Below are 12,122 nucleotides of genomic sequence, written 5' to 3'. Positions count from 1 at the left end.
TGTTTTTCACTATACCAATTATTCACAAACATAAGCATAATGTTTTCTATGAGCCTACTTCTATAGCAAGCAAAGCAATGTTTTTATTCCATGCCTCTCCAGTCCCAAAAAGGATGGCCTCGTTCCTCAATAACTATCATGGAAACAACCCAGGTAGTTTTACTCCAAAAACAATATCTTGAAGACCATCCAGAGGAAAAGTAAATGTTTTCAGTTTTAGGGAATCCTTCCTTTTGTTTAACACTACACTAATCCTAAAGTTATTCCACGGTGAAGTTTTAAAAGGTATTTTGAATCCATGTTCTGGATGCGTCTTTTTCACCCTGCGAATGGCAATTACGTTGTTGGATTTGTGAAGGAGCAATTGAAAACTATAGATGTGCCCTTTCCTACATACTCCATGTCTCCTCTTGTGAGTGAGCCACATTCTCAATGACTTGCAGGAGAACTTTACATAAAGGAGCAGCAAAGGAAAAGAGGCAAAGGAAAAAGTATGCACTGTGGTGGGGGAAAACGTGGTGCTGGAGTCACAGAATCTAGACCAGATTCCTTAGCTGATAACTTTTGGAAACTAATGTAGGAAAAACTCTGCGACTTGGATGCAGAGCTAGTTTCATAAACACAGTATGCTCTACATTAGTCCTGCTTACAACAAACGAAGTAGGACACATTAATTATAAAGAAATTGGAAGATATTGGCCAAAAACAGTTATTTTCTGGAATTTATCACTGAGAACAGCAGCCACAAACCGGCACTCTTTAGCAGTGAATGTACATCTAGAGATTAGTAAAAACTGCATTAATAACTCACTGGTTTGTCTAAATGTTCAATTTAGAAAAGAAACTAAGGAGGAAGCTTACCGACTCTCAGCAGAGTTCTCGGGGTGCTTTTTGGCGTAAAAGGAGGTGGCACACAGTGGCCACTGGCAGTGAGAATTGCATTGAAGTATAGTCCCGAACCCTCCCGCACTGGGCTAAGAATGGGTGGAGGAGTATAAGGAGGTATCACAAAGTTCCGATCTGATGGGTGGTCTGCTAACCGGACAGGGGAACGCAGGTGGCTCTGATAAGGAGTGATGCTGGAGTAGGCAGCAGGAACAATAAAAGTGCCTGGCTTTGGAGGTATGAAGAGTGGTTCTGGTCTTGGACGCTGCTTGAGCTTGCGGCATGGAGTCTCCCCTTCTTCATTTGGTGAATCCTGACCCTGCAAAACAATAATAAGATCTTTACTAATGATCCTGAATACTATTCAGAGAAGCCATATGACCGTGACGAGTCTGACATGACCTGAAATAGAAGTTCAAATTACTAAAAAATGCACTGTATTCCAAGCACTTAGTCCTTCATAAGTGAGAAATAGCCTGAGGCAAAGAAGGAACAGGAACAACGAAAAGCTTAAATTGATTGTTACAAAATACAAACAAATATAAACATTAACTTTGATATTACTTGACGCTTCAATGACAACGTGTTCTGATAAACTGCATAGGACTTAACTTGCAATTGACAAGTGCTATCACATCAGTCCAATTTTTGCCATGCCCACGTTGTCCAAAAATTGTACAATGTGCCAGCTATAACATCCTGGACAACTTCATGCACTAAATTTTCCAACGTATCAAACCAGTCTAGACACAGAGGTGAAAGCAAGGGAGGTGGGGAGAAAGGCGAATGGGATGGGAAGCATCTGGGATGGAATGGACACGGGGTTATAGTCTGAAAAGTCCTTTCGTGCAGTACCAAATTCGGAGTGGGTGGAGGGTGATTTGGGAAAAGAACTTGTCGTAGCAGCAGCATATTATTTCTGATGAGCCGCAGACGTAAATAAGCCGAAGAAAGACCAGAAACGTAGCGATTACTGGGCAGCGATGTGGTGACCAGTCATTTTTAGGGCGGTTGCACAGTGAAAGATTTGATTCATTGGCACGCACTGAGCGGAAATAAGACTAGGTGGGAATGAAGTAAGTCTCTGTCCTGGCCTAGATGCCCCTAGTGATCCACCCCATATAGTTACATAAAGGCATGCTTAATCACCAGAGAACTGGATTAAGTCAAGTGGGTGCTAGTTCTATGGTCACGTCTTATTCCGTGTAATGGAAAGGTCAGCTAGAGGCAGTGTTTTGTGTCAAGTAATTAGGCCAAGCAGAATTGTAGGTCGCGAATGGTGTTATAAAGACATGCCCCCACAAGGTCAGACAGCTCTGCGAGGAAGTACATTATTTAAGTAATCGACTAAACGTATCTTGCTAACTTTCTGGTAGCCATTGGGGTATACAAATGTATTTTTTTTTTTAAGTGCAGTCATTTTGTGTTAGCAGTGCCTTTTGTTCGGAACAAAAGGGTAGTCTTAAAATGGCCTTTCCGGCCACATGGAATCTTGATGAGCCCACAGGGCAGTCTCCACACTGACGTTTACTTGGTTAGACCTGTCTATGTCCTTGGGCTGACCAGATCACAAACTGTGGGAGTGGTCTGTGTTAAGTGAGAGAATCAGGGCCAACCAAAAGTCAACTCCTAACCCTTTGTCCTGAACACCCCACCACCCCCGATAATGTGACTGGTGAGCTGCCTTTGTCCAGTCTCTTTGAGTAGTGGTAAGTAAGGGGGAACACCTGTACCCAATCTCTCTTGAAAATAAATTTTCATTATTGCAGGTTTACTTGTTATCCAGTGAAAATGTAGCCAACAAAAATTTAGTCCGTTAAAACGTCGCAGTGAAAATACCTCTGCACTAAAAAAAAGTTGCCAAGCAAAAAGTATTAAAAACAATGCAGCTGAAAAGTAGCCAAAGACTTAGTGCTGTGAAGGTAATTGTTAGAGTTAAGGAGGTTTTAGTGGGTATGCGATTGCCTGGTTTAGGGTTAGGCTAGGGGTTGGGTTAAGAGTAAAGGAGTTGTGGTATGGTCAGTCATTAGGGTAGATTAAGTTACATGGTTAGTGTTAGGGTGGGGGTTATTGTAAGGCTAGGGCGAATAGAGTAATGGTCATCGAAAGTGTTAGAGAAAGGGATAGGTAGGGAGTTTGTAGACAGCTGGTGATGCTGGCGTAGGATAGTGTTTCGGATAAACCTAGTGGTTAGGGTAAAGTAAGCATTAGGAGAAGTGATAGAGATGCAGTTGGGATAAGACTAAGATTAATATTTGAGCAAGGGGTTTGGATTAAGGCAAGAGCTATGTACTTTGTGAAGATGTTAACTGTTAATTTTCCAGTTATTTTGTACTAGTCACATGCAAACAAAATGCTTTAGCGCGCTGAAGGGTTAGTATTCTGTAAGAGTTCAGGGTGGAATAAGGGTTGTAATTCGAGTTAGGTGAAGTTTTAGGAATGGAGTTAGGGTGACTATGACGGTTTTGATAGATGTTTGGGCCATATTTAGGGTTACAGCCTTGTACTTCAGTGTATTTAATAGCTTTTTAGACAACCTTTTTACTGGCAACATTGTCACACTTTGAATTGCTTGTTTTGAATGACTACATTTTCACATGACATTCTACTGGGGACATTTTGACATAGAACCAGTTTATTTCCGTGCTGGAGGATTAAACGCCATTGCTGCTGTTTTAGTACCATATTTGGCCATACTGGCAGGATGATGTGTTCTGGCCTGAGGTTTGGGTTTTCTGCTGTTGTCGTCAATCCTGAGACTCCTTGATCTTCCTGCTGACTCCACTTACATGCTGGATCAGGCCTTCCGTGCTAGAACCAACCCAGAGCTGTTCTGCTGTCGCCTTCCGATTTTACCACTGAGGTCATCCCTCCTTTGCGCTGGAAGCTGCTGCTGCCTGGAAGGGTGTTGAGACTCTAACACCCACTCCTCATCTATTCTTCAGGGCCGTCCTGGGTCCCCTCACGGTCATCTTCATGGGGGGTGGCTCCTTATGCTTGACACCCTGCTTTTGTTCTCAGAGCTATCCATATCCTGCATGCCGGATTCCACCATTGTGAAGTCTTTCTGGCTACTGCTACCAGCTTGAGGGGCTCCCTCATGGGACAGCCACTTATTCTTATTTTCCACAGTTTGGGTCGCCGTTAGCCTAGGGTTTCAGTCCCTTAGATGTTGCACCCTGTAAACCAAATCTGGTTAAGGAGCCTTCTACTGACTGGGTTGTTTTGCCTTCTAGGAACAATCTTTCTGGAAGTAAACACTTGCATACATACCTCTGGGTCAATGGTAAGCAGGTCCCGGTCACATTTTCCTATTGGTTAACATTGGGGGTCTGCGTGCTGTGCTGTATTGTCTTCTGGTTCACAAACTGATCTCTTAATTGGGGTCTCCTATGGTCGAGGGGTGGTTTGCCACCGAATCAGAGCCTGTGGGTAGAACTGGAACTTATCTGCACTTTCCCCATAAACGTTACTTTCTAATGACTTTCTGCAGTTTACTTCAATGGAACTTTGCACTTTGGGGGTTACTTACCTGCCCCTATCCATTTTCAATATACAGCTTGGGCAACGACTAGATTTTTAGTACTTAGCAGGTATTTTTAACTTATTTTGAAAGTCATACTCTCCCACTTCAACTGTGAATACATATTAAGACTAACTATTTGTGGGACAATGCAATTCTTTTTCTTGAAGTGTACTGCCTTGGTAAACGTAACAAAAAAGGATCTGGATTTGATTTTTCTGAGGCTTTTGTGTTTTGAAATGGATTTCTAGCCTCTGAACTTTCCTTTTAACCTTCATTAACGTAAGTGCACCTTTGTTTTTTCAGACCATAATATGTCCCAGAGGGGTAGAAATAGTGTAAAGTTGTTAGTGTTGGCAATTGTATCTATGTTTTATTGTCTACGTCTCTTCTCTTCCCACCCCCCACCCCTGTATGGCTATGTGCCCATCAGTAGATGGTGGACCTACACGAGTGGGTTGCGTCTATTATGACAATTTAATCTTTTCGTACAGGTACTGTTTTTTAAACCATTTTATTTTGTAGCAAGAGATAGACGGATGATACAGAACAAGATGCTGAAGACACAGTTGGAAACACAGAGCGAATTCATACAATATTTCCCAGCTTAATTCCCTTTCAAATTCCCACAAGATGTATGTTCAAGGCGCGACTAACATCCATATCTAAGGCTACCACAATCCTCCCTTACATACTCCGAGGTCATTCCACCAACACATGTTATTTTAGAATAGGCCAGATACTTGTAAACGTTTGGTTTGTATATCACAGGAAATTAGTAATTAACTTGATTAATAAAGGGAAGACAGGTTGCTATATACAATGTATTTCCCCAATGAAAGAGCTGCGATTTTCTCTGAAGCGAGAATCTCCCATATTGTGCCCCACCATATCTGAAAAATTGAACCCTTCGGGGAATTCTAATTTCTTGCAAAGGAGATTGTTGCTGCTTATAGCAGATGGGAAATGAGGGCTGCTCCATTCCCCCCAAGTGAGTAAATCCCATCTCCCTAATCCCCTAGAAGGAGCACCAAGGGGTCGATTGGCAAGTCCACCCCTGTACTTCATTTGATATGCGAGAGAAACTCCTTCCAGAAGGACTGGGCTTTGGGACGTAGATCCTATGTTCAACATGTGGATGGTACGGACGAAGTGCAGGGGACGGACAGACTGCAGGGAACGGACAGAGTGCAGGGAACAGATCGAGTTGATGGAACGGATGCAGCAGGTGAAGCGAGTAAAACAGATGGAACAGATCGAACAAATAAAGATGGAACACACTAAACAGATGGGAAGGATGAAATGGATCAACAGATTGGATGGAGTAGTTTATGTAGATGAAGGATCGAATGATGCAATGAATGGAAAGACTAGTAAAATAAATGACGAACCCGATGAAATGTAGGTACAGACGAAGCTGAATGAACTGACTGAGTGAATTAAACAGATAGAATTGATGCTACAGAGGAGCGCTCAATCTCAATCGCCTTACTGAAAACCACCATATCACTACACCACGCTTACTCTCTCCTATACACCAGCACTCAACTAGAACACAGCGATACTATGACACATTCGGTATAGCTGTTCTCATACTAACACCCGCCACATCCTCCTCATCATCATCATCCTAATTAAACACAGCTAGCCGAGCACACACCGCCAGCCTAAGCGTCTCCTCAGGCCTAACGCAGCCAGAAATCAGTCTGGGTATCGACACACCAGAATGAATGCATATTTCTGACGTCCCAACCACCACACCTACCGCTAAGAAGCAGCTATGATGCAAGTGCCACACTGGCTGCACACACATACGGTGCACCCACGCACCTTATGACACTCTCTCTCTCTCTACTGACTTGAACTACGGTTCCCGTGGGCGTTCAACCTACCAGCGCTTTGAGACCATACCAATGCTACATAAGGCGCTATATAAATGCAAAGTAACATAACATAACTGGTGGTCAATAGCGGCACATCCCCTCCAACACGCTGCTAGGCACGAGTTATTCAGGAAATGTATCTATAACAATTTCAGCTGACCAGCCTCGTCAGTGGTACAATGGGAAGCTCAGTGGTTTCTTTCCAATATATGTCTCCAGGATTCTTCCCGAATTTGTCAACCCAAGTCTCACTCCCAACTTGATATAGACAGTAACTTTTCTTGGGGATCAAAATGGTCAAGAAGCTTATAAAGTGTTGAGACTTTTGCTTTAGTGAAGCCGAAAGGTATGCAAGTTCTAATGCACCCGGCGCCCTCATGCCCATTAGTTTAACTTCCATGTTGCTTTAATCCACCCTTCACCCACTGGTTGAAATCCGATTTCCGGACCAGGCATACATTTTGGGTTGTTAAAAATGGATGGAGATAGGGGACCCAGTCCCTGAGGGATACTCCATCTTTCGATTACTTTGTTCCAACATCCTAAACAGAGTTTTGTTACCAATAACAGTGGAAAGGTAGTCGGGTACTGTGCAACATTAGTAAACAGGAGCTGTCAAAAGAGGATTTGGGAAACAGCTTGCTCAATTTGAAACCAACTGGGCCTGGGGGGGCTGGGGAGGACAGTAATTGATGGAATCTTGTTTCCAGGTTATAGGAGATAAGGACGAAATGGCTTGTTTCTACGTGGGTCTAACTGCTACAGTTAAGCCCTGTAATTTCATATAAGTCAGAGAATTATGAGGTCCGCCCACATTTCTCCAATTCCTCCATCAGAGGGGTGATAGATGTGCCCATCTCTGTAAAAGTAACAAGGACATCATCAGCATATAGGGACACTTTGCATTCCATACCTAAACCCCTAATAAGGCAGTTATTACGAACATGGGTAGCAAAAGGCTAAATAGAGAGGGCAAACAGTGTGGACAATGGGCAGCCTCGTCTCGTCCTTTTTGCTACTGTGATTAGCGGGGGGAGGGGTTGACTTGCCATTCATCCAAATTTTCATGGTTGGAGTTACATAATAGCTGGAAGACTTTTCTGAATGATCAGGACAAACCCACATACTCCAAGTGTCTTAAGAAAGTCCAGTCCATCTGGTCAAATATCTTTATGGGCATAAAGAGCAAGAACCTCTGTCTTGAGACGCGAGGTTGATGCTATTTCCACAATATCAAGGGCCCCTCTAATATTATCATAGGTGCTTCTCTGGGTGATGAAACCGGTTTGGTCCAAATTTATCAGGGAGGGGAGTGCAACTATTAGGTGGTTAGTTAAAATCTTTCAGTACACATAGCACCATTATTCATAATCGTGATAAGGCGATACGAACCCAGTATACTCAGGTCTTTATAAGTCTTTAGGATTAAAATAGTTTCCGATTCTTGCATGGAAGCTGGCATCATTCTCATATTGGGGAAAGTATTAAACAGTTTTGTTAAGTGGGAGATTAGTAGGGCACGAAATACTTAGTAACATTGAGAGCTGAAACCATCTGGCCCCCGGGTAGTGTCCTCGAGTGATTTAATGGATGTCTCAACTTCCGCAGCCAGAATCGGATGTTCCAAGTTGTCCAATCACTTCATGCTGGAGGGCCGGGAAGGTTGCCAAGTGCAGGTAATATATTTGCGTTTCAGGATAAAGGGGCGAGGCAACCAAAGATGCTGAAAATTGTCTGTGAACGAGAACAAGCATCCATCAATGCAAAGTTATTATTACAGCGTTTGCTTTACGCTATTTTCAGGGATAAATGTTTATTCGCCTTATTCCTCCTAGTGTAATACAATGTCTGGTTTTCAGGATCAGTTGGGAGGTCTGTTCAGCTAAGCGGGCTTTTATTTGAGCTCTCGCAATTCACAGTTGGTGCATCGCTTTAAGAGAGCCCAAGTTTTTATGATCCGTCTCTCTCCAGCATACCTCCTCTTCCAGGTCAATTCAAATCTGTTCCCTAGTTTTCATGTCTCTCCTCTCCGACCATTTTCATAGAGTCCCAGATCAGGTTCAGAATTAAGTTGTCATTAAGGTTAATTTCAAAATAAGTTGAGATGACTTGCTCAATCTTCTGTCGAACCAGTCTATCCTTTAATATTGGGTCAAATAGTCTCCAAGATTTACACTTCTGGGGTTCCCGAACAGGGACCAGGAGCGAAAGGGTAGCTGGTGCATGATCTAAAAAGAGATAAATTCAATGTCAAAAGCACCAAAAGACAACGGTCAATTCTTGAGACACCTATGAACATAGGAGTAATTTGTATAGTCTCTACGACTGCCATTCCTAAACCTCCAGATATCTATAAACCCCAGATTACCTTAGTGAAGGCAAATTAGTTCCTTAAATCCAGCGGAGTGGCTGGTAAAGTTTTGTACACCATGGGATCTGGCTCTAGGATTAAGCCCCCCCCCAATCACTATAGTACCCTCAGCAAAGACCTGAACTCGGCCAAGAAGAGGTTGTGACCATATAGTGAGATAAATGTACATTTGTGTGCCATGAAGCACAAATCTCCCGGTAGTGTCCTGTAAAATCCCTGACTTCACAAACAGACAGAATGAGAATAAAAATACCCCCCCCCCTTTTCTTGGGTCTGCTTGACGCATAACAGTGAGAAAAACCCCTCTGAGAAAAACTCCCCATAACTGCTCTGAGAAGGTGGGTCTCTTGCAAAAAGACCCCAGATAAAGGCATAACAGTTAAATTTCTTCAGAAGCAATGTCCTCTTAATCGGGAAGTTTAAACCTTGGACTTTCCAGGCTAGCATCCTGAGGCACTCCTCCAGCATGGGCTCAAGGGGGCTTGTCACCGGATTTCCATCTATACTTTGCAGTGTAAAATTGACCAATAAAAACTTAATGCTCCAGCTTCTAGAGGCCAAGAACAATCTGCCTCAACACCCCCCCCCTATCATTTCAAAAGTGAACCAAAACAAAATTACCAGACAGGTCATTAACTCTAATGCAACTGTCAACAACCCAGGGATATACCCAGAGCCATGAGCGGATAGCTGCAATTTACATCTCACTTCTCACTACCCTTCAACAACCAACATTAGACTGGGCCCATTATTTAACGTCAGTCATCTCCAACAACAAGTCCAAGAAACCCAAGCAATCCCCCAATTAATAAAGGTTTAGCATTACAAAGCCTGTCTCAGTTCAGGCAGGGTCTTCCAGGTCCGGTGAAGGATGTCTAGATGTGTGGCACATCCAACTTTAGTCCATGGACCAACCTTGGAGGTACCCCATCCCGACGGAAAGCGCTGGGACTCTGGGTGAAGGAAAGTTTCACAAGTCTCTGTGGATGAGTTGTACTTCATTTATCGATTTAATCACGCAATTGCAGTCCGAGTGGGTAAATAGAAGTGCAGCCGGGAAGCACTACATGTAGCGGATCTTCTCGCAGAGCCATTACGTCCAAGGATTCGGTGATCTCTGCTTGGCCAGTGTTGCTGCAGCGAGCTCTTGATACAGAGTGATAGTCACTTCTTTGAAGACTATCTCGTCACGCTGTCTTCTTTTAGCCAGGATCCGTGCTTTAAGAGTGTAGAAATGTACTCTTGTGAGAGCATCTGGGAGAAGGACTGCCTAAGCGGTCCCGATGGTTGGATCCTGTGGGTTCTGTCAAGTACCACCCCTTAATCAGCCGTGGAATCCAGGATATGACGGAATAGATCTTTAATATAGTTCTTCAGATCAGGATCTTTCACTTGTGACGGGACTCCACCTTAGATTGTTCTGGTGTGAGCAATTCTTCGCATCTTCCTGTCTAGATTCCAATAGGTCCGTCCTGGCTTCGAGTGCCTCGATTCGCTGGACCCATTCACTCACTTCCTAGGATTGTTCACATAGGGTTTTCTCCGCTTCTTCAAGCCGCCACTCAGACTCATCCAAACGCTTGTCCAACAAGGCAATTTTACTTGACATTTTTGACATACTCCCATATGTTTCCAATTTAATTTTTGGCAACCAATGTTAGAGGTCTGTCTTTGTGGCCCATTGGGAGTCATCTGTTCGGCCCTTCTCTTTCCTGGACCTGTGCTACTTCAATCAGTTCCTTTCCCCCTTATCTTGCACCTGAAGAAGGGCTGCTATATCTGCGGATTTGTGACGCTTGCCAGGTTTTGTCGTCATGGAAGCACACAGTGCTATAGGACTGAGCAGGGACTAGGGACAACAGACCAACTGTATCTCCAGACCCCACCCCACCCCCCCATAGGAGAGGGTTACAAGGCCACGGAGAGGTCGGGGAGGAAGCTCCTCAAACTGACCCCAGAACCGCCCACTGCGGATCAACTCTGGTGTCTGAAGTCCGCAAGATCGTGCGCCGTCCGATCTCCCAGACTTTACCATATGTTAGGGCCTCCCCACAGATCTTGTGCGAAGGGCCGATGAGTGCTGAAGAGGCAGTAATCCTTCCGTGGGGCTCTGGGTTATGTGGACCAAATCAGCTACACCTTCACCGTCCAGGGACCTCTGTCGCTGCAGGGCCTCGGGGGGGAGAGACAGGACCTGCCCTTGCGTTCCAGAAGGCCTCACCATACAGACGTCAATGAGTCCAGCAATTGTGGCACAGGCTTCGGTGTCACTGTGGTGGGGAAATAACACTGCGCCCACGCTCCTGCTTATCCAATCCTAATTTCAAGCCATGGGGCTAAATATCTCTTCAGGGGCCGCAACACAGCTTCAGATGGCCATCTGCTCGTCGAAGCTCCAGAGGCACTCAGGCGGCAATGTTGTTCTTAGGCAGGCCAGGCCGTACCCCCGGCATCAAATGTTTTAACTGCAATATGATGTCTGGTTTTCTTTCTCCCTTTTCACTTTATGTTGTGTGCCTAGACTTAGTGGACCCATATTTTAGTATAGGGATGGGGAGTGCTTTTTTAGAATACAGGAGGTAGTTTTACATTGTGTACCGTGTTTACTAAAGTACTTATGCAATTAATAGAGATATCTATGTGCAACATGATGTGTATATTTTTGAAGTCTACCAATGTGATATTATTTTCTATGGATAAGTGCATAGACTAATTGTACCTTTGCGTCAGCTTACATTCCCTTCCTTGAGTTAAGCCTGACAGTGCTGCCACTCTACAAATTTGAGAGAGGTTTGGTTTTCTGTTTGGCTGGTTGCTATGCCTCACCTTCAGGTTGGGTGGTTGTACAACCAACAGAGGCCTATGCAAAAAGTGTATAAACAAGCAACTACGGAGATCTTGGAGACAGTCTTCAGCACTGCGAGTAATACACTTTTATGAAAAACGACTTTCAGCTGCCAGGTCTCCTCAGATGTTTTGAAGATTTAGGAAAAACGTGTACTAAACAAGACACCCACTGGTTAACTGGACATAGCCTTTAGTTATACTTATCAGGCTACTTGTGGACAAGCATCTTGCAGAGGAGCAAAGAAGGGATAATAAATCAGCAATATAAAGCATGCAAGAAAGGTATGCTGTTCGTTCATTTCTAAAATCAAAATGGGCATCAGTTTAACAAACGTCTTGTTCACCAAAACCCCAGGTTCACAGTCGTTTTAGCAAGTGTGGACTGAGGCAGGTTCAAGCTCGCCATTAGGAGATGGGTAACTCACATCAGGATAAGGGAGTCCAGTCATATTCCAAAAACATGCATTGTGAATAGTGGTGACCAATTGGATTGCGCCCTGTGAACAGAAACCATAACATAGAAGTTGATGGATTGATTTTGAGTCCATGCATGTTGGAGGTAGCCAAATCAATATAGTTAATGTAATGGTAGTTAAGTGTGTGGGAAAGTGTG

General features: G+C 44.0%; 1 protein-coding gene across 4 annotated transcripts in view; it reads right to left on the bottom strand.

The window, feature by feature from the left end:
• MIDEAS (mitotic deacetylase associated SANT domain protein) overlaps window positions 1-12,122 on the bottom strand; it is a 1,134,261-nt gene that overhangs the window by 370,137 nt on the left and 752,002 nt on the right. For all 4 annotated transcript variants that reach the window (XM_069638766.1, XM_069638765.1, XM_069638767.1 and 1 more), the window contains one exon: window positions 862-1,204. In XM_069638766.1, coding sequence (XP_069494867.1) covers window positions 862-1,204 — 343 coding nt within the window. The remainder of the gene's footprint in view (window positions 1-861; window positions 1,205-12,122) is intronic.

Source organism: Ambystoma mexicanum, chromosome 14, assembly GCF_040938575.1.
Source record: "Ambystoma mexicanum isolate Mex_15411 chromosome 14, UKY_AmexF1_1, whole genome shotgun sequence".
In the NCBI taxonomy this organism is placed as follows: Eukaryota; Metazoa; Chordata; class Amphibia; order Caudata; family Ambystomatidae; genus Ambystoma; species Ambystoma mexicanum.
This window is presented reverse-complemented; position numbering and strand designations above follow the sequence as displayed.